The sequence below is a fragment of the Candoia aspera genome, chromosome 3 (assembly GCF_035149785.1).
Source record: "Candoia aspera isolate rCanAsp1 chromosome 3, rCanAsp1.hap2, whole genome shotgun sequence".
In the NCBI taxonomy this organism is placed as follows: Eukaryota; Metazoa; Chordata; class Lepidosauria; order Squamata; family Boidae; genus Candoia; species Candoia aspera.
In genome coordinates this window covers 167,185,611-167,209,193 of record NC_086155.1, presented here as the reverse complement: position 1 = coordinate 167,209,193, position 23,583 = coordinate 167,185,611, and the positions used below count along the sequence as shown (strand labels likewise).

Below are 23,583 nucleotides of genomic sequence, written 5' to 3'. Positions count from 1 at the left end.
TTGAACAGCAAAATACAGAGAAAGAGCCTTGAAAGCAAAGGCCAAAAAGGTGACATGTGTTGAGCACTTTCAGCATGTCCCAGTTATATTTATATTTTATACATTATAATATTAATATATTAACTATTATATAACAGTTACATTGAGAATATTATTACCCGTACTGGCTGCTGCTTTTGCTCAAAACCACATCTGATGCAACAGCCTATCTTTCTTTTTCTTAAGCCCCAGACACTCATCTAGCTTTTAGTCAAAAAGATACATGTTCTATAGTTTGGCTGAATTATGCACTTAATTGTCTGCAATTGCTTCAATTCTGTGAATTCCTCTTTGTGCTGCATGCTTATTGTAGCCATAAAACTATAAAATCTTCCTCTGCTCACATCTCTGCATCTCATTCAAAGGCTTAAGTTTGAACCTAGGCCATGGTGAGCTCTGCCAGGACTGTGTTTTACTTGGTAGAAATGAATAAATTAAAAGCATTATATTCAGCATGCCTGCAATTGTAACAATCAGTAAGAACTTAAACAGTTCTCAGCATACAGCAAGATCAATCCCTTACTGAAATCAAACAAACACAAAAGTAACTAGCCATCTAACCCAAATAGGCAGGGAGAAATGCCTACCATCTCTTATCTAGAAGATGGTGAAACTCACAAATAGCAGAAGTTACAGAGTGAAGAAATCTACTTGAAGTGGTATATCAAAGGAGGAGTTTGGGAACAAATACAAGATCTAATATCTTAATTATCCAACAAACCTTTTAAAACCATTCTTTGGAGAAGTGGAAGGAATATCATCTGAGTTTCAGACACAAAATGACCTATTTTGCAAAGCAGCAGCACTAAAAGCACCTGTTTGGAGGAAGTAACTTTTTTTGCTACAGTATCTTGAGAACCCCAAACATACTAGGACCATTATCAGATGAGATCAATGATCCATATAATCCAGTATCTTAGAACAGAGTTATTCATATATATCTGATTGTAAAATCAGGAGTCAAGTAGTACTTTCAAGACTAATACATGCATTATAGCATATGCCTTGACAGAATAAAGCTCATGATGTATGAAGTCTACACTGCATGACAATGTGTGCATGTCTGTATTTTTAAATGGCAAATGAAAAATAAAGTTTTCTCTTACTAAAGCCACTAGCAACATCTTTCAAATAAAATTCAATTTAAAATTTACAGAAAGCAAGAGTAAAATAAGAGATTACTAACTTGAATTGGCTAAATATGGTTGGAGTACAATTGCAGCATCTCTCCTCATTGGCTGTGCTGGCTAGGGGCTGAAGCTGTAGTTTAATATCATCTGGAAAGCTATTAATTCTTCACTTCCAAAAGGAACCCAGCAGCATTACTTGTCTCCCCCAAATTATGTCCTGGAGAATTGGGGGCAAAATCTTGTATAAATGGAAATTCACTTGTGCAACAATTGAATGCTAACCATAGGAAACATCGGGAGGGAAAAGGCTGGTAACTTTATGCTAACAGATTGCTAGTGGAATTGTAATTCTTTACTCTTCTAAAGCTGTATCTGTAAAAAAATCCAAACCTCTCCTCATCACCAGCAGCATCCGCCCATGCAGATCTTTTAATAGTATTTTTCCATCGTAATGCTCCAATTATGGAATTGTCTGATTGTACAACAATTCATCTGAAAATATTTCAGTTCTGACAGGCTTTGTCTGATTGGAGGGTCATTACATCTGTTAACACTGCTGCTGGTGACTATACTTTTTGTGGTAATTGTGTCATTCTGATGTTAGTCTTAGACATTATAGTTAAAAAAATAAAGCGTGTATCTCTCTCTCTCTCATCTCCATATCCCTTTCTTCTAAATGAATCTGAGAAAGAATTCTGCTGGAATAGGGGAAAATGTATCTTGAATTCAATGTAAACAACAAGAATGGAGGCTTGATGAATTCCTTTTAAAAATTCTTTTTTTAATGAAGAAATAATTTCATTCCAAAATATAGACACACAATTAAATAGTTTAATCACTTCAAAATATGTCCCCAGTAGGCTTAACACACACACACACGCACACACACACAAAACAATACTTAACAGCAATACAAAAAACCCCCATACAATAGTAGTTCTGTTTACAATACCAATGAATAATGTAAAATTTGCAGTGTCTGTCCAGACTGGTGTGAAATGACAGTAGTTAAAAACATCAGACAGTTAGTAGCTTCAAGATGTCATTCTTCATACTTTTTGGTTCACAAATTCCCATCTTGTCATTCAAAGCTCTGGCACTGACCTGAACCAACCTAACTGCTGCAACCTGCAGTTGTGGTATTTACAAGATCTATCTACAGCAATTCCAAGCAACTTGTAAGAATGGGGGAACGTGGCTAAAGTAAAAGGCAGACATCTGTGCTAAATAATGATGCCACATTTTGTCTCATGCATATAAGAAAATACGTATTATCACAACAAAGGCCACACACCTTTTAATGCAGTTTTTAAGTTAACATTACTACTTACAGAGATTCTATCCTCTCTTTTCTTCCAACATTCAAGAATCCTGCTCATCTTCACATTCTAATTCCTGCCTCTTAATGATCCTTCCATTAACAATCCACAAGGAGTTTTTGGCTACAGTAATTAGCCATGAAAAATGATAAATGGCTAGTTCAACCATTCCAATAACTTGGAAGTTCACCATCCAAACAAGTTTAGCAAACAAAGACTGAGTGGGCTAAAACATTGGCCCAACTGGGACAAAACTCTCACTTCAGGATTCCTCTACATGCTTGTTTCATTGTGCATGGAAAAATATGTCTGCAACACTAGCCTGGGGCATGTATTCCTCGGGCATTCACATTGATGTACATCTGAATAAGGGATATCCACATAAAATCCTATTCCATTAGGTCTTGTAACAGCACAAATAAAATATAGAAACAGGCTATCTAAGTCCTTCATTAATGGAGTTTTATGCAAGGATATCTTTATTCAAACGTTGTACCCACCTCTAGTGGCCCAAGAAATTGAACAAGTGTGTTAGATGATAACACAGTTTTGCTTCCAACAACATGCTGGAGAGAAATCGGGGGAAAATATTGCCCAAGCTGAGCCACTGTCAGCTTAACACTGGTTGATGTAGTAAATTAGGTTTTGGTTTTGGAGGCAAATGAAAAAGTGCTTCAACTTGGAGTTCCAGAGTGTAAGAGGCCACCTAAAGCTCTGCTTTGGGGATTCTGTGCTGAAACCAGGCTAAGAGCATATGTTGCGACAACAATAACAGCGTTGCACAGATTTTCCAAAGTTTAAACTCATGCATGTGTTTTACATGCAATGTGGATGTGTAAATTAAGGACTGTATCAGAGAAAACAATCACTACTCTTAACTGTAGGTATGTAGCTGGATTTAGATCTTCATACAATTTTGCTTCTCTTTAGGAAATACTTGGCTGGAGTCCTGAGCTGTCAGCAAGAATTGCCAATATACTGTCATAGTATTAACTGATGTGTGCTAGGCACTAGTAGAGAGTAACCAGTTCCTGAGAGAAGGGTGTAGGAGAGGTAAGTTGTCAAAGATTATGTATCCACCATGTGAAGATAGTAGACACTACTGGAGTAAAGAGTAATTATTGCGAAGGTGGGGTTGCTGGGGTGTCTCTATGTAAACATCTTTTATTTTCTGCTGTTCTCTAAATTCTGTGATTTGACAACATAGAGACAATGCTGAAAAAGACACAAGAAGGAAGATGCCGGGAATAGCAATTATTCTGTGCATGTGTGGGAAAGAGTTATTTCATTCATATATCTTTGATCTGAAGCATGTCCCTAGCAGAATCAACAGGAAGATTCAGCTTTTAATTTGGACAATGCAGTATATATGCAAGAGTTTTAGGAGGGGCATTTTTAATAATAACTTTGGATTTACAGATTTGAGCTATTCTTAACTCATGCTTAATATTAGAATTGTTGCACCATTAATAAAACATTGCCCTAAAAACTTAACAATGTCTAGATTATTTGCTGTTTTCTTCTGGACTAAAAGTTGCTTGTAACTAGTTCACTGTATAGAGAAAATAGGATTGCAAAGTAACTTTTCCATTTAAAATTTTCATAGGAGCAATCTCCTCCCTGTTATTATTTAAATAGGATGTTGAGATTTACTCAAAAGTGATAGTTTTAATTACATGTTTTTTTTTCTTTTTTAAAAGGACACACCTCCCCTCCCTGTGCTTTTCATATTTAGCAGATTACCCCCATTCAGCCCCCGAAAAAGTCTCTCTACCCATTCCAGGAGTGTCCCCAGAGTAAGATCAAAAAAGGCAAGATGGCAGCCATGATAGCGTGATCAAAGCTCTGCCTGTTTATATACATTGCAAGATGTGCGTGGCAGCTAACTTGATTTTTTGACTATACCCTGCGGATACCCCTGACCCATTCCCAAGAATGCACGCAAAACAACTGGTGGTTGACTAAGGCAATGCACATTCAAAAATAAGAAAAGAAAGTAGTTGCAAGCAATCTTTTAAAGCCTGTACATTTAAAGCTGAAGGCCTCAACCAACAAGATATGAAGGGTGGAGATAATGTGAAAGGAAGTCCTAAAACTGCAACAAAATAATACCATGAAGATTATACAATTAGTTAGGGAGTTTATGGCACCTGTGGTTTATAAACAGCTTTAGTAACAAGTATTTCAAAACATAGTTCACAGTTTTAAGAAGATCTGTACTGATTTTTAAAAACTAGATTCTATATAATTTGAATGTTGTCTTTTGTATATGATTTCTATTTGGAAAGAAAATATTTACACTAACTTCTATGGCTGATTTGTTAGATTATACCTTGAAAGAAAATATTCGTAAGTTATGTAGTAGCCCTAAGTCATAGAGATACTTTTTAGTGCATTTTGTACAGGTTTGTTTTTAAATTTTCATTTTATTTATTTATTTTGCAGAAATATTAAAGACAAATTGCTATCCAAGGATACAATATTGTATCTCAACATGTATGCAAGTCCCAGTAGTATCTGTGAGAATTCTGCAAATGTGGTTGGGCTCAGTATTGCAACTATAGTTCATTTTTGGGCTATAAATATGTACACACAGGAGTATATTTATTCAACGATAAATGCATCATTATAGTTTTAAAATTCCCTCCATGGAAAAACAATGTACAGTGTATAGGAAAGTGTTCTAAAATCTCAAACTATTCAGAAATCAAACTCCTAATATAAACAGTATTGTCATTGTAAACTGAACAGGTTTAAAACTATGTGCAAAGGGTTTGTATTTTGTTAGTACAGCCAGTGTTCTTCACCAATAATAAGCCATGTTACATATGATGTAGCTGATATAAGTTAGCTTTAAATAAAAATCATGGTTCTTTAATTTTCAAAAGAAACTCCTACAAACTACAACTTGTCAAACAAAATAACTGTGCTACAGTCTGGAGACCTAGTTGGTTAGAGAGGCTGCACTTGATTTTTCACTTCTTCCTTTAAGTTGGCAGCTAGGCTATCTTTGTCATTAGTCTGAGTGTTCTCTTCCTCCTCCTCCTCCGCTTCTTCTTCCTTCCCCTCCTCAGTTCTTACATCACTTTCATTATCCATTTGACTGCAGCTTTCCTGTCAAGAAATGTTTTAATACCATTTATTGTATTTCACAGAAACATACCAGCCCTACTTAGGCATTGTGCAAATGTGGAATACTCACCATATGAACATTCCTGATAAGCCCACCCCTCACTGATGTCACTCAAATTAAGCTAGCTTCCTGTAGACACCTGCACCTTTAGCTCTGCATGTGCTAGCTTTCAGGACAGCTGAAGACTTCTTATTGCAGATATCTGTTCTGAATGCATAGTTAAGCATGGTTGGTGGGGGAGTAGAATGACTGAAAATGCTCATGTGATGAATATTCCAATTCATATAATACCTGAATAGTATTATCATCAAACTTTTGTGTGTATGTGTGCCTTTGAGTCAGTCTTGACTCCTGAAATTTTCTTGGCAAAATTTTTCAAAAGTGGTTTGCCATTGTCTTCTTCCTAGGACTGAGAGAGAGTAACTGGACCAGTCACCTAGCTGGCTTTGTACCTAAGGCAGGACTAGAATGCTCTTCCAGTTTCTAGCCTCATTACTTTAACCCCTGCCCCAAAATGGCTCTGTATCATCAAACTGGTATATCTATAATACATACTACTAAGTAAACAAAAATCTATCAAATCTACAGCTGTTCCTTGATCTACTATCTGCATGCATATCACAATGTATGTAGAGCACATGCACATTTTTTTGGCAACATTTCCTGATTCTTTAAAAGATATCCACAAACAATGAATGGTAATAGGCCAAGCAGAATATTAACAGTACATGCATTATGGTGGCTAGGCTTTCTCTGTTTAGGAGGGGCATCATCTGAGAAAAGATGTACCATGTCATGAAATTCACTTAGGTCCCAAAATGAGCTCCAGAAAGATATTGTGACTGATAAAGTTGAAAGCCATAGAAAAATCCAAAAGAATTAGTAGGACAGAGTCCTGTTATCCAGCTAGAAAAAATAACCCATTAGGACAACCAAAGCCATTTTCACTCTAAATCAACTGAACTGAATGGATAATCAGTGTACCCAAGAGCATCTAGAGTTACCTAGTTACCTACCTTACCACCTACTCTAATAGCTCTCTCAGGGATAAATGGCTTTCCTAGTTTATTTCAGTGGAGGGGGTAGCTCTATAAAAATTCCATTGGTACATGTTTGTCATATACATAAATAGTCTCATGGATATGTTTGTTAGATTAGGATATGTCTGCTTTATACCAATTTGCAACTACTACCATGTTCTAGATAGCAGAAAGATAGATCAGTGCAAAGGTACCCATGTATTATGCATATGCTTGGAAGTGGAGTTCTCTAGCAACCACAATCATTCCTCACCTTTTTTTTTTAAAAAAAAGCTCCTTCTGTATTTCATGTGGGCATGGTCTGTAAGGTGCAGATTCTCTTATCGCCTTCTTTACAGATTTAGACTAAACATAACTGAATTCTGTCTGAACTTCCTAGCTTTAGAAGCAAGGTACAAGAAACTAGCTGTGTGGAGGCATCCCATCTGTCTTAGAAGACACATTTAGTTAGCCAACCGTTCACATGTGCACCTGCCTGAGTTTATACACTGAAGGCTGTTTCTCTAGGCAAATATCCATGGCTGACTTGGGCCTTTACTATAACTTGGTGTAACAGGACACAAATACAATTGTACAATAAAATTGTGGTTTTAGGATTTAAATCTTGGAAAATAGCCTTCTTCAAGATTACAGTACACTAGGTTACAATACCACTTTCAAAACATGCTGGTTGAAAAATTTGGGGTAATATCTGGAAAATATCAGGTTTGGGATATTTTTTACATAACAAAACCCCACACATTATTAATAAAAATATGAAAACCCTACTAGCTTCTAAACAAGGGATGGGAACAAGAATGGGCTCCCTTGGGTGGCTAGGTGACATAATTTGGGGATGACAAAACTGAAGCCCACTCCAAATGACAAATAGCTGCTATAAGTTAACAGATGCATTTAGAAATGACTCTTCCTTAGCTTTCCTGCATCTTCACCCCTTTTGGCATTCTGGACAGATTTCCAGATAGGGAGAAGCCTTGCTTAAGGCCAGATGGGCTGGACTGGCAGGCCAGATTAGACATGTGTTCTGAAGGTCTGTCTTGCATATTGATGTGTTTCCAGCCTGATATTTATCTGAACAAGAAATGAAGCAGGAGTTGCTATTTCTATTGTTTGCAAAAAAACGGAATTCAAATTCTGTCTAGTAATGTGATTCAATATGGTAATGATTCAGCAATATTTGCATGAAATAACTGCAGGTAACTTCTACTGATCTGTATGAAAATCAGATTTGCTCTAGATTAATCAACTGAATTCTGCCCTTCAAAGCCTGTATTAATTTTGTAGAATCAGAGAAATATTTATAGTTCTATTATGCAAGATTAAGTAATATTTTTTAAATCATCTTTGACATTGAAGAATCTTCCACAGCATTTTTTAAAAAAAGGATTAGAATGCTAGAATTCAATCTTCTGTGTTAACAATTTCCTGTAATGCAAAATAAAGTATAAAAATTCAAAATTGTTTTTGAACAAACTCTGCCAAAAGCATTTGCCATCTGCCGCTCTTTGCTGGCTAACTTCTTAAATTGCACTTCGTAATTTTAACACATGAGTTGCTTAAAACTAGAAATAATAATAATAATAGAATTTGGCTGGAAAAATTCTTATAGTATGTTACAAAATATTGTTTTCATAAGTGTAGAACGCCATGATTATACATTATAAATCTGTTTAATAAATAATCATAATGGCCACATGCAACTCATGTACATCTAAAAAGCAGATTTATAAGCTAAATCACTAAATTCTAATTTTGGGGGTTTGTGTTTCATATCATTCTTCCCAAGGGTGTTATCCATCCATCCATCCATCCATCCATCCATCCATCCATCAGTGTTTCATGTTTCGTGTTAACAGGCCCATAAAGACAAACCACATAGCCTACAGTCCTCTCGATAGCTTTCCCACTGCTGCATAATAGGAGCAGATTCTCACTTGAAAATTACAGTTAGAATTGCAGAATGTTTACAGTATATTACAACATACTGGTGAAGAGAAAATGTGGCCAACCTCCTTGCCCCTCCTACCCCCCCAAATGCACTCCATTCAGGATGATTGCTGAATGGAACTGATTGAAATCAGTTTAAATCAACTTAAAACTTACTTGAGAGGAGATACAAGGATAGTTACTCATCCTTGTAAGCTGACCTGTAAATAAGAAAGTGAAAACAGAAGATGTGAGCAGCCAAATCAGTGCAACATTCTATAGACAATGGGGCTTGAGAGAGGTGAGAGGTGTCATATGGGCATGCAACAATGATACACAGCAAAGGAAGATGTTAGCATGCAAGAAGAAACTGTGAGAAGGTTGTCCTTGCGAAAAGACTAGAAAGGATGAAGATTCAATTTGTTCTTTTGAATAAAAATGGCATTTGCTACAAGGCCCAACAAAAAAAGAGAAGGATAATTGTCTAACTCTTACTTCTAGATACTTTAGGTACAGAATTTCTTATCTAAGTTTGATTCAAGTTATGGACAATCATTCCTCATTTGTATATTTGTAATATTGTAATTCGTACATATGTCTTTAAAACAGGATATTTTACAATCTCCTGTTTTAAAGAAATAGATACGAATGTTCCTAAAACTACACATTTTCAGTAGTATTTGGAAGTACTTCCTAAGGCAGAGTTAATTTGCCCATTAACCAGTGTTTCTTAGATATAGTGAACCAGAAAGCACATTCTTGTATTGATCAGTGCTTTGATCTCTTTCATACCTACACATGATATAATTTAATCAATGTTCCCTATGAATAAGCATAATGTAGGCAGATTATCTGTAGCTTTATTTGGAAGTGAAACTAAAATGTATCAAGAACTGCAGCTTTGGACTGATGTCTATTATGCCAGGCAGACAGAGATTGCTATCTTTTTCAATTCCTAGAAAATAATAATAATAATGTATGCTGCCTAACACCCAATGATTCTGGGCAGCTGGCAGAATATGGTTGAATATGGCATCAACTATGATGAAGGTAGTACCGTAGATTATAGTTGTTAGCATGTTTGTGAAATAGGTGCTGTAATTGCATCAGAGCAATTGTACTATCAATGACTGGTATCTTCTACACATAAGTTTTACCACTGTCAGGAGTTATGTTATTATTATTATACGATGCAGTTTCTAGGGACTTTGTGAAATAGATCACTGGTATTTTTATAATGTCTTTGCTCGTGTTGAAAGATTCCTACTACTTTCAGTTTATCCTAGTGGCAGCTCTCTTTGCTGGGCCATAGAATTGAACTAACCTGCTTTGCTTACTTGAATGATAGGTAATTGGGCTTTAAATTAAAATTATTTCTTTTGCTAAAGAGTTGTATTTGAGATGACCTTGAACAAGAGGAAAGTTCTACCTTTCAAGATAAGTCTTGATGGCTCATTCACACATGCAAATTACCACTTCCTTTCACAGCATTAAAGTGCCAAGAATGCATGTGTGAACAACCACCTACTCTCAAAGTGATTTCGTAAAAATAGAAAAGCACACTGTTGACAGAGTATGTTACTAGCATTTGTGATACACCAACTAACAGCTTGTGAAGGTTAATGTCAGCCTATTAATTTCAGTACAAAAAGTACTTCCTGATTATTCACAGAAACATGAGTGCATCTCACTATTGTATGGAATCTGCACCCTTATCACTATATCCTTCTAAAAGATGTAAAATCTAGGACAGTGAAATATCTTTCATCCACATAATTTTGTTGAGTTCTTATTTTATTTTTACCTGATAAGCTTCATCTTGCAGTTTCTGCTTCAAATATTCCTCCATCTTGAGCTCATTCTCTAGTTGGCGGACAGAATCATTTTCGTAGTTCTCATCATCAGCTCTAACATAAGGATCTCCATCCTCTGTAACCCTAAAGACAATTATTAATAAATAGGGTTGTGCAATTACTACCTGATCTACTTCATACCCAGATACTCAATCTGAAAGCAGTAAATTCCATCTTATGTCAGTCCACATTTGTAGTGGTGGTGGTGGGGCAGATAGGGTATACAGCCCACCCAAGTTATTTATATTGAGGAATGTGAGTTTAGAAAAATGCAGCTCCTTTTCTCATAATCTAGCATTGTAAAACAGATTGCCTAAGAGGGCCTTCTTTAAAAATCAGAATAGAATGAAAGTGGTAGAAAAGTCAGAGCACTATGAATATTCATGGATGTGGTAGGGAGCTCTTACAGTGGCTGTACTGAGGCTGCTGTAGAGTGAATTCTGCTGCTGATCGTGATTTTATGTTTTCATACTGATTATGGATAGTTTTCATATGTTTGTATATTATTTTTTAGCTTTTTATTGTTTTTACCTGTTATGAGCCACCCAGAGAGGCTTAGATGAGATGGGCAGCCATATAAATCGAACAAACAAACAAACAAACAAACAATAATATGCAGAGCTCTGTATTTCAGAAAATTATCTGCGGGACTGCTAGTTGGGCATATTGTGGAGAACTCCAGAATGTTTGGGGCCTGGAACTGAGAGTTTTGTCCACAACTACAGGGGCTTCATTATACCCTTTTTCATCCTGTAAAAAACACCTCTTAATATTTTTTATTTTCAGTAGAATGGCAAGAAACATGCAGAAGAAACTCAGGTGTTATCAGAGAATGATGCAAGCCAACTTTAACAGTAACAGGTACAGGAGAGTTGTAGGTTACATCAGTGTTTCCCAGCCTCAGGAACTTTAAGATGTGTAAAAGTTAAACTGGCAGAATTCCCCAGCCAGCCGTCTTTTCACAGTCCATCTCTCCATCTTGTAAGAGGATGTCCAAGTGAGTTTGTGTAATTATAGGGCCACCACCATGTCACTTTGTACACAGATGTATCATGTACTTAGTTCCTAAATGTATATCTAAAATCACAGCAGCATCCTGATCTTCAGCAGAAAACAGCCCATTTTTCCCATAGGAAATAAAAAAGCTGCACCCAATTCTGGCATATTTATTGAAATACCCCTTTGAGTGGACTTAAATAATCTTCCTAAAAAACACTTGGCTGTTCTTTGGTATATATTAATTACCAACAACTTTCGTGCTGAATTCACATATGAAATCACTGCAATTTTTCTCACCAAAAATTTATGGAAGTTTTACACTACATTTAAAAATTTACACTACATTTAAAAAGTCACACTTATGGCTATCCTTGGCCTAGTCTTTAGTTTAAAAAGCATCCCAATATTAAATGGAAACTTAATTTCTTGGTTTTGAGTGCCTTACCAAAGACAAGTAAAAGATAGAAAAATAAGAGAAGGCAAAATAGGGTGGAATACCCACATATCACTGCGAATGGTTCCAGGAGCAGCTACACTGTGAAGATATCCTGGCTTCCGGGCATGGATTTGTGCCAGGAAAGCCTTTTCAGAAGTTGGTGATGGAACAAGGTCATCAAAATGAGTCCGACCAAATTCTGAATCCACATTACTTTCTGTCTCACTTCCAACTTCTGTATGAAGAAATATGACAGTATTGTAATTACATCTTTCCTATTTCTAGCATGTTTTTCTCCCATTTTTATTTTTAGCATGCCGTACATTGCCATCTTATATTGCTAAAGAAACACCATATTGTCTACATTAAAAAAAAACCTGCAGAGGAAACTATTTCACTTCCATACAGTTCAAACTTGCCATTTATTACAACTTGCCATATACAGGCAAACAAAGCTTTGATGCCAAGTGGGATGATTCAGTGTATCCCTAAATTAATCAGGAAGTATGCTAATGACTGGGTAGCAAAGAGGAAATAAACAGCTAGTCACATCAGTGGATTGCCTCCTATTACAATGCGTGTGCATAAACCCTTACACAGTGTTGTATAGAAAAACTGATCAGCAATGACCTTCTGTTTAGCAAGGGGACCCATCACTGCATTTGAATTCATTTGAATCAGTTCAACTATCTTCAGTGAAATTTAATTTTCTTAAAACATTTCAATAGTACCTCTCATTGCCAGTGATCCCAACACTGTATACTACATATATTTTTTTAATAAGGCAAGGAAACTCTTATTCAATAGCCATAAAAATCAACAAAAATCCAGGCATTTAAAAAACAGTGGAAAAAAATCAATTTCACAATTAAAACGCTGGGAAAAGACAAAATCTTGCACTGAAAAGACAGGTAAGCAGGCTTACACCTTCAGGGATGGTATTCCAAACCTGGGTGCCACTGCATAAAAAACCCTCTCCATGCCAGACTTTTGAAACAGAAGATGCTTGGAGTAGTTCAAGCTGTTATGCTAGCATTTTAAAACATGTTTTGCAGAACATTTTTCTAGATTGTAGCTTATTTTTAGAATATATTTCTTAAATCATTATAGAACATTTATGCTTTAAATCATCAGACCTGAGTTTAACTCTTTCACCAGAGAAGACATGGTATTGGTGATTGAATCAGCAGCTACCAACAAGTCATTTCTTAAATTTCTTCTTGTACCTAATCAATAGAAAAGCAAAGTGCTAAATATTTTTAGCAATGTATGTTTTGAGCTTTTTGTGTATGTTTAACAAGGTAAAATATTAAATGATACTGAATCCAATTAAAAAACACATTCGATAATTTTATAAATCTGTTTAGGTAGTTTTTACAGTAACATAGTCTCTGACTACGTGCACTATACAGCTATTAAATTCTTCATGAGCTTGGTAGCCTCTGCAGAATAGATAGCCTTTAATAAAAGTAATTTGTTTGGAGCTGGTATACTTTTTTTAGGTAAGCGGCATAGTGCTTCCATATCAAGATATGACCACTGACATATACGGAAAGCATCATATTGCAGAAAAGTTAGATTTGGGTTGCAGGAAAATTCTGCCTGAAATGTGCCTTCTTCATGAAAAATCAGAGAAATTTCTTATCAAATCAAATGAATTACGCTAGAGTAGGTTCACTGACCAGCCAATTGTTCTAAGGGTCACTGGCCAGCCAAATTCTAAGATGTTTTGTTTTTTTGTAGGGATATATGACAAAATTGTAACAGTTTGGGATAGACAGCATGAAAATGATACAGGAGAACTTGGACTCTGAACTACTTTGAACCATATTGTAATAGGACCTTGGAAGCCAATGTAGAAGCCTCCGGACTGTCGAGCAGTTGGCACGAGGAACAATAACTACAAAGCACAGCTTATAACAGCACATTATAAAGAAGTACAGTTGCTATTGTCTGAGAATAAACTGCATCTTTATGTACATTTGCTAATAAAAGATGCTGTGTCTGTTGCAGATAATTTAGAAAGTAAGACATCAGATTGGAACAAACTTTTTCTCCTATGATTTTATCATGCAGCAATAAAGACTAATGTTCTTTTTTCTTTTCTGCTTTATTCTATCATGAATTTTCTCTGATGCTGCTTGTCCCAAACACAAGCTCTGAATTACTTGATTAAATGATTGGGGGAAAAAAACCCTTTGCAGGAAAGAGGAAAGAGGGTATGGCATATACATTTTGCAACAGAGGATGGTTTGTACCATTACCTTGTGCAAAAGCTTCTTGCACATCTCCTCCCACCCCGGTCAGAGAATCTTGTGGTGTATGGGCTGGAGTTGAGCAGGCAGATGCAGATCGGATAGGCATTGGAATTGGCCGACTGATAGTGTGGCTGGGGGATGAGCGAGGAGAGCCTGCCCCTTGGGTCTGGGGGGAAAAGAAGGCATGAGTGGTTCAGGGTGAAGCAGAAAAGAAGACACTTCTGCCCCACCGTCTCCAACTATTTCTCAGCTGAAGAAATAATCAGAAAATGCCCATGCTGAATAGTGTTACCATCCTGATGGAAGATGAATGGACTGATATGCTGTTAGCTCCTAGAACCAAAAGTACATACGCTAAATCAGAGGAGATCACAAACATAGGGAAAGAGGGCAGGTGAACTTGCCCAGAGTCTTAAAGATCAAATTGACATATTAATTCCCAGCTGAGATGGGAAAAATGTATTTCCTTTTGATGTTTGCTTTTTCCAGTTGGCCTGAAAGTTAAAAAACAACAACAAGTCAAATCAAGGTGGTAATTATGTTTTTCTTTTGCCTTAGTTACCTGGCAGCAGCAATGGAGAATACTGTTGGACACCACACTGTTGAATCATGGCAGAAGAGGAATGGAATTCTCTAGCTTATGTTAGGTAAGAACTTAGGGGTGGCTGGTGGAAGCTAGAATGACTTCTTGGTCCAATCTTCTCAAGTAAGAGGAAGGTAATAAAAAATAAGGCAAATGTTGTAAGAAAAGAGAAAAGCTGTCATAGGGATATTTTTATTACCTTCCATGTACCTGAGGGTTTCTGTGTCATCAATAGTCACATACCCTATTTTTGTGGGAATGGAAATTAAGTCTGGAGTCTCATGACCTCTGAAATAAAAAGCAGGCAGTGCACTATTCCAGGTATCCTACTCCATACAGATGGAGATGTTCTGGGGCATATTGGACAGAAGCCAGAACCTGTCTAGAATTGCCATTACCCTGCTCAGAAGTATAGTTCTGATGTGGTTTCTGATAGGGCTGAACTTTACTCCATCTAAACATTGTCAGTTCTTCAAGCCAGAATCCTGATATTGCAAATAGGACAACTCATACCATTTCTGAGGAGAAGCTTAGAAACTCATTTTGGTCCTTTGTCCTGGAAGGATCCATTTGACATTTCCAGTTCTAAATCAAGGTATGTTGACCTGATAGTATAGTTTAACCAAGTTCACACAACTATTATTTGTTTCCTTATCACACAGACAATATTTAATGTACTTTCTTGCTGTATCTTACTGTTCATATTATATGTATGCAGTGTAGCCAGACAAATGTGTATATTTACTAAGAAAAAGTCTCCCCCTCCCCATACTTAATACAAAATATGGTTAACTGGTTTTTGTCTTTGGTATATAGCTCCCTCTGCTGGAACCTAGGATAACTCATAAAGCAGAATTATGTACTCATTTATTGCTACATACACAAACCAACTTTCATAATTCTGAAAGGCTTAGGGAACATCATTTTAGGAATACAGAAATAATAATAATAATAATAATAATATCATCAAATACCAGGTAATATATCCATGCATAGTTAACTAATCATAAAACATAAATAATACATTTGTAAGTGGTTGTCCTCTAAAAGAGTATGCAAATAGGGATAAAAATTAGATATTTATCACAAAACTTGTTACTCTGATATAAAGCTTTCTCGCTTTTTTCATGTACTTCTGTGAAATGGTGCCACAGTGTTTGCAAAGGGGCAGGTTTAAAGACAGAGAGAAAAGAGTTTTGTATTGCAATTGACTAGATACAGATAAAGAAATGAATGTGCTTCGTATCTGTGAAAGTAATGCTGCCGTCTTGCTGAACCTGCTGCTTTCGAAAGGTGGAGGGGCTGAAACTCTCAGATTTCCCCCCCACCATGGGCACTGGCTGAGAATGCTGAGACTTGTAGCTCAATCCATCCAGAATCAAGACTGGGGAAAGCTGCTGTGAAAGTAATACATATACGAACAACACTACAGTATTTAAATGCACATCTAAATGGGAATCCCATTCATATGCCATTTCATTTCTGCCACTAATAATTAGTTGTATGTAAGATGTATTCAGAGCAAATTGTGGTAAAATGTTGCCGGACATCTGCTCTTACATGGATCAAAGTGAAATAAAGAGAGGGTATTATATACTTTATCTTCCAGTTCTATTTATTCTGGTTAGCGGAATGTTATTGTGGCTAGCTCCTTGGGCATTTTTTATGAAAGAGGAAAAACAGCTTTCTTCCAAGTGTTGTCAGCTACACCATTACTGCATCTATAGGAATTGGTGACATCATTATCACGATATGATCCACAATAAGCAGGAGTTATACCTTGAAGGACAAACCACCCCCCAACCCTTAAATATCAATGATGGCGTTGACATTGGACTAGCTAGTTAAGGCAACTTATCCAAGATAATTAAGAAAAGGAGATTCAGGGAATTTCCCATGTCCCTTGAACCCAGTTTTTCAACCTGAAAATACTAGGGAGTGCGCAAAACATCTCAGCATTACAATTTAGTCATTCTGTCTTTAAATTAGTTTAAATTCTAAGATGCTCTATAATTATTGCTACATGCTTAAACATTACCTTACAGAAAGCAAAACAGTATCATACTCATCTTAATACGTCATATGTTTATTAAACTGATTCTACTTTTCCCAATTCTTTTACTTCCTCCAAAAAAACTCCAAAATTCTACATTGCAATTATTTTACACTTTTTTTGCCCTAACAAGGATGCTTTGCTCCAAACCACACTCCTGGCAAAATTTAATAAGAGGCAGATATTGACACAGCAGTGACTCAGTGCTACTACTTTGTCTCTTGTCAGTGAGCAACCATGCCTTCAATTGTACTGAACTGAAAATCAAAGTTCAGCTTTATTATAATGGGAAACCTCTCACAGTACTTCTTGGCCAATTATTATACTACAGTGTAGAAAAACCCATGGAGTTAGTTATTCACTGATATTAATATATTTAGAAAGGGCATGCAAATGTAGCCTAAGTACCTTTTATATCTTAACAGGAGAGAAAAAAATCTTTATGAGTCTATTTTTGAAAAAATATCTTGAATTATTAACCTGCATGTATCCTTGGAAAAGAGAAATGTGAACTGAATGTTAGACTAAGTGGGACTTCGCCTGATTCTGCACAGCTCTTACGTTCATACTTTTTAGGAGTTATTACAAGTGATTTATCTAGAGAAATAAAATCAGGAACACCAAGTATATTTGTCAGCAACCTGAGTATTCCTGCACTTTCAAATTAAAGGAGCTGTTTATACTCACATACTGCTATGGTTTGTACTGAATGGGGTTACTACTTTTTAATGACAAAGGTGCTTTTAGGTCAGTGGCAGGCCATGCAGATCTCTTATATTTTAGTAACATCTCAAGAAAACTATAACTCTTAATTAGATAATTGAATAAAGTACCTTAATTCCTTAGATAAATGGTTAAAGGCATGCAAGATAGTGTTGTTTAATAGACCACAGCAGTATACACATTTTAAGTAGATGGATTTACAGCACACATTTGAATCACAAAAACACTTCCTACGAGTTAGTGACACCAAGGGGCTAAATAACTTACTCCCTGCTTCAGTTCTTCTTCCTAAAGAAAAATAGGATGATTATGAATTAGATGAATCTAACTTTAGAGCAGAAGATAAAGGAGAAGTGAACTGCAGTGCAACAAAACATAAGTGCTATTGCCAACAACACTCTGTGAAACTAGTTCTTTGCTCTTAGAGTTGTGCATCTTAATTGTGGGAGGGGGTGGCAACCTAAGTATTAATAGAAGAGAATAATAAGTATTATCAATGTCTTCATGTCCTGCTGGTAAAGTTATTAAAGTTTTAGAGCAGGAATCAACCTTATTTTTGTCTAGAGCCATATTATTTTGGGGGAGACCAGTTGGGGGTTGCATGCTTCAGCCATAACTACCTAGGCCAGTACCCTTCCTTCTTCTCTTCCAGTCTCCATTATTTGTCTACCTTTTCCTCTTCTTCATTCTTTCCATCCTACCTAGCAGACTCCAAGGGAAGGGACATACTTTTCCTGTTAGCACTCTGGGCCAATTCCTTGCAAACAGCTTTGGAAACCAGGCTGAAGGCTTTACGTTGTCCACTTCCATTCTACAGATACCTGCTTGACTCTTTTGGAACCAGTTTTCCAGATTCAGTGTTTATGCCCTAGTAGCATTTATGCTTTCAAATTAATTCCCACCCAAATTCAAAGCTCAAAGAAAGCTTAGTCCAAATTTTAACATTCAGGGACTGAATGAATATAAGGTGCAGGGACTCAAAAACTGCCTCAGAGCCATTTCACTGAACAATTGCTGTAATCCTATACTGAGAGTACCAGAACCAAAACTCCCTCATCTTCACAGTTCATCTCTTTTGCGTCAAGTGGGTTTATGCCAGTTTAGGGCAAGTCTGAATTTTTATACTTTCACAGAATTCCAAATAATTAAAGTTGGCTACTTCCCCGATTTATTTTCTTATCAGGAACATTTTTTTTTCATCCCTGGACAAGCCCCTGCAGTTTTCTTGGCAAGGTTTTTTGGAAGTGGTTTGCCATTGCCACCTTCCTAGGGCTGAGAGAAAGTGACTGGCCCAAGGTCACCCAGCTGGCTTTGGGTCCAAGGCAGGACTAGAACTCACGGTCTCCCTAGCCTGATGCCTTAACCACTACACCCCAAACTTGCTCTCCATCAGGAGCATTCATACTTTTATATTAATCACTCTTCAGATTACTTGTGCTGAAGAGATGGACAGAAGACATATAAATTAAATTCCTAACACCACTTAGTATCTTCAAAGAGCAAGGAGGTAATTCTTTATCTACAGAAAAAGACTCCTGAATAAACTCAATTACATCTGTTTCATGAGAATAGTCAAGCTGAAAGTTGCAGAGTAGTAAGGTAACACAATTACATGATCTTAATTTAGAGAACAAAAGCAATTAATTGCAATAGCAAGTAAGGGACATATCTGACAACAAACATCTCACCCTATCTATAGATTGGGTAGAATGAGAATGATGATAATAACATTTTATTGCCTTCCTTTTTATTGTACTACTACAGACCTATTTTGCTTAATACAGTGCTGGGACATATTACCTTGAGTAGTTTCATGAGGCCTTCTAATTGAACCATGAGTTCTCTTCGGCTTTCCTGAAGAGCTGACATCCTCTGTTCCAACTCATCTTTCCTCTGTCTAAACAATAAGTACTGAAGATGAAAGCAGTGCATAAACATAGTGCAGAAAGTCTGCATTTGCAGTTGAGGTATATGACAACCTGACTGTAAGAACTGCACTTGACTTCCTATGTGGAAAGGTCTTCCAAACTTAGAAGTGGACTGGGGGGGACAAAAACAGTAACTGTCTACTCATCAACATGTAGGCATATTTTACTTTTCCCTTTCTCTGACAGCTTAAAGTGCCTTACGGATCTTCATTAATTTTATCCCCACAAAAATAACTCCACAAGGTAGATTTGGAGCAAAGTCATCCAGTGAGCAGGGACCTGAAACATCCTAGTCCAAGTCTAACACTTTAATCATAATATATAGTCTTACACTGGCTCTGCACTACACTGGATGTTATACTATACACATTTCTTTTGGCTCTGAAGAAGAACCACTGGTTTTATTCAACCTTAGTGATGAAGCCAGGGTAAGTCTTGTTCGTAGTCATGTGTTAAGAAAAGTAGCCTTACAAAGGAGTACAGGCAATTCTTGACTTAGGACAACAATTGGGACCGGAATTTCCATCACTAAGCAATGCGGTCACAAAGCATGACTCCATTGCTTAGCGATGGCAATCTCTGCAGTGCTGGTAGCTGTCGTTAACTGAACCTCACAGTTGTCAGGTGAGGCAACTTCCTGCCAGCATCCCACAACCAAAGCTAGTTGGTTCTATTTAACACGATCAAACTGTTCCCAGATAACAGGACAAGTCCTGCACCACACTTGGCCTCCAACTGAGAACGAATCCGAGTGATTTTATCTGCCAGATGCATAGCAAATTCCTCTGCATGGCCCTGGAGTTAAACTTTTGAGGGTCTAAAGAGGGCTGCTGGGTGGCACTCCGTGGATGCAATAAGAATAGAGAAATACTGGCGTTTCGCCACTCTTACCACCATGAGGTAGGCCTTAATAGTGGCTCTAGCTCATGTTTGATGGGATTGTTCCCTTGTTTTCCTCCAGCAGTGCTCTAGACATCTCTTGAGCCTCATAAACCACAGGGAGTGGCGGGAGTGATGGGGCAAGAGAGGTAGCATGGGTGTGATCCTGTCTAAGGCCTCAGCTGCTTTCCTATTCCAGGTAGCGGCCAGCGCCTAAGCAGGACCATGCAGCAGAACCTCGGGGATAAGCCCTCAGTTCCCTTTGGAACCCAGCCAGGTCTGTCAGTTGATCAAATAGGAACCATTTGGAGGCCAGGCTGGCAGTTGCAAGTCTCAGACTGGCAGGCAGGTAAGTGGCTGCTGCTGAGTGGGGGAGGGAGTGAGGGAGTACATGGAACTGCGCAAGTGGTGCTGTGCAGGTGGGGGAGGGCGTGCAGGGGTGCAGCGCAGGTCATGTGTGCAAGAGGTGCTGTGCGAGTTGGGCAGGGTGCGCAGGGTGCGGTACGGGTTGAGGAGGGTGCGCAGGGGTGTGTGAGAGGTGCGGTACAGGTCAGGCATGGCGCGCAGGGGTGTAGCACGCGTCAGGAAGATGGGGATAAGTGAGTGGCTGGTGTGGTGCAAGCACAGAGGGGCTGGGGAGGGTGCACTGGTGGGGGAAACTTACGTCAGTGACTTGCAGTCTTCCCTGCCAGCTTCCCCACTGCTTTCTGGAGAAGCCGGCAGAGAAGGTTGCAAATGGTGATCCCATGATCACCAACTGGTCCTAAGAGCAAATGGGTTGCCAATTGCCCAGATCGCGATCACATGACTGCGGAGGTGCTGCAATGGCCATAACTTTGGGGACTGGTTGTAAGTCCCTTTGGTCACTGAACGAATGGTTGTAAGTTGAGGACTACCTGTATGTGCTTTCATTTGAACATTAAAATAATGAATATTCTCTCTTGTATGTTTCAAATGGACATGGTAATTATTTCTTTTCCAAAATAAATGGTTTTTACACGTAATTAAATGAAGCAGACAAAAAGTGTTACATACCTACCTCTCCACATCTCATTCACATATTTATTTACCTCAAGAGGCGAAGTTCTGCCAGGAGGGTAGGATTTTGTGCTGCCTTCTCTGGGGTGGTCTGAGATGCCTGCTCATGTTCAAGCCGTAGCCTGTGAATCTCTTGCAAGATTTCTCTGGCATAGGAAGAGAGGGAATAAAGGACAGTGGTCAGTATGTTTTCAGTGAGGAAAGTTTATCAACACAGCACACTGCAAATAATGTCAATCTAATTTGAGAGATTTATGGAAAATATTCTGAAGCCCAGTGAGAACATCACAGCATGTGGAGAAGCTTTTGAATGTTTAAGGCTGCTCTTCTGACAACCAACCCTTTGCCCTTCATCTGGGGACTTTTCAAAATTTGCCACTGATGTAATTCAAGGAGCTGCTTCCCAAGACAAACAATGCAAAAACTGGTCAGGACTAGGGCTATCAATCACCACAACACCCATTAGAATCACTGTGGATTCTCCCTAGACACCTCACAAGGCTGGAAATATTAAATGTTGCCAGGATAAAAAAGTCAGGGGAAGAGAAGAAATGATGGAAAAACCATTTAAGTGTGTAATTAAATATTTTCAAAAATTCTAGTAAAAGTATATTGTTACCACCTATTTGATTTTTGAAATGACAATTCTATTTTTTAAAAAAGTAATTTAATCTAGCCGCCCAGAGTCCCCCACTGGGGAGAGATGGGCGGTGAATAAATTTATAAAATAAATAAAATAAAAATAAATAAATTTAAATGTGTAATAATGCTAAATGTTTTTGTGAAATCTTTTGCAGAGTTAAAACTACAAATTACAACTCAACTTACTATTTGACCATTGCTATCTAGTAGCCAAGGTCTAAGGATTCTACTTAACTAAGTCTATATCCTTACAGTATATCTGCATTTTTTTTTCTTATGCCTTCAAGTCAGTGTTAACTCCTGGCAACTGCCTGGACTAGTTCCTGCAGTTTTCTTAGCAATATTTTAGAGAGGTGGTTTGCCATTGCCTTCTTCCTAGGGCTGAGAGAAAGTGAATGGCCCAAGGCCACCCAGCTGGCTTAGTGCCTAAGATGGCACTAGACTCCCAGTTTCTAGCCTGGTGCTTTCAGCACTACACCAAACTGGCTCTTATTATATTGTAATATCAGCATATTATTTCTTCTTCTACCCTGCCATTTTATTTCTGCCTCTCTCATTTCTTTCATCCAATTAAGTACGCAGTATTTTCTGAAGAAGAGGTGTGACAAACCTCTACCACAAGGATCTTAAATTTAAAAATACTAACTCTGTAATAATGTCATGACAAAGAAAGAAGTAAATTCTTCTGTATGGTGATCACCTGTAATTTATCTGTGGGTTTCCTTATGTGGAATTTTGTCAATGTTGCCTTGATACCAACGATATACGCAATTTGTTTCATCCACAGACATATATTTGGCTTAATGTAGGTTTCAGGAACTTACCTGTTCTTATTTTCAAGTTCTGCAATAAGCTGTCGTTGTTGTTTATTTGCATCGATAGAGAATGAGATATCTGGAGCACCTCTTTGTTGTGGTTGCTGTTGTGGCTGCTGGAAAAGAGATCGAGCATGTAAATTATATATGTATGCACATATATGTAAATGCATAGTATTTAAAGGAAGAAAACTGTAGTTTTGTCCCTTATATAAACACATACATCTAACACATACTGCAAATAAGCATAACATTATAGCTAAGTCCCTGGTTTCAAGACTCACTTTAGCTGAGATTTCACATTAGATATTTGACAAATTTCTCTTGTTTCACCTATATGTTAACATAGATGATAATAACTTTATATCTAATTTACAGTGTAGCTCTAAGGATTGGCAAATTTCAACAGAAATCTTATCCATCTGCAGAACAAGGGAATTTTCACAGACATAGTGAGCTAAATAAAGCACATTTGTATTTAAGTGTGAAGGAGCCTTTTTTTTTTAACAAGGCAGAGAAATGGTAGATACATGGCAAAAGAAAGACACAACAAACAACACTCTGCCTTAAACTGTAACCCTATGCCCATTGTAAGTGGGTATCAGGCACGTCTAACCAGACAAACCTCTAGAGATCCCTGCTGGATTACTGCACAAATGATTATAACCTAAAGTGTTCTATCACTAGTAAGGAAGCCCAGGAGGGTCAATTGGCTAAATTCCTGGCCAAATACAACTCCTTTCTCTTGAGAATAAATAGTCAGGAAGGAGGGTGCTAGAGTTTTTTATT

The 23,583-nt window shown here is 37.5% G+C and overlaps 1 protein-coding gene across 11 annotated transcripts in view; it reads right to left on the bottom strand.

Annotated features, from left to right (window-relative positions):
• Nucleotides 1-1,929: 1,929 nt before the first annotated feature.
• DTNA (dystrobrevin alpha) overlaps nt 1,930-23,583 on the bottom strand; it is a 216,578-nt gene continuing 194,924 nt past the window's right edge. For 3 of the 11 annotated variants that reach the window (XM_063299253.1, XM_063299252.1, XM_063299255.1), the window contains 9 exons: nt 22,804-22,910; nt 21,370-21,483; nt 19,293-19,389; nt 17,760-17,780; nt 14,140-14,299; nt 13,012-13,101; nt 11,942-12,110; nt 10,392-10,524; nt 1,930-5,602 (listed from right to left, as the gene is read on the bottom strand). In XM_063299253.1, coding sequence (XP_063155323.1) covers nt 5,441-5,602; nt 10,392-10,524; nt 11,942-12,110; nt 13,012-13,101; nt 14,140-14,299; nt 17,760-17,780; nt 19,293-19,389; nt 21,370-21,483; nt 22,804-22,910 — 1,053 coding nt within the window. In that variant the 3' untranslated portion in view covers nt 1,930-5,440. Of the gene's footprint in view, nt 5,603-8,760; nt 8,809-10,391; nt 10,525-11,941; nt 12,111-13,011; nt 13,102-14,139; nt 14,300-17,759; nt 17,781-19,292; nt 19,390-21,369; nt 21,484-22,803; nt 22,911-23,583 lie in introns of those variants that run through there. The other 8 variants (XM_063299257.1, XM_063299259.1, XM_063299258.1 and 5 more) reach the window with 5 other exon arrangements.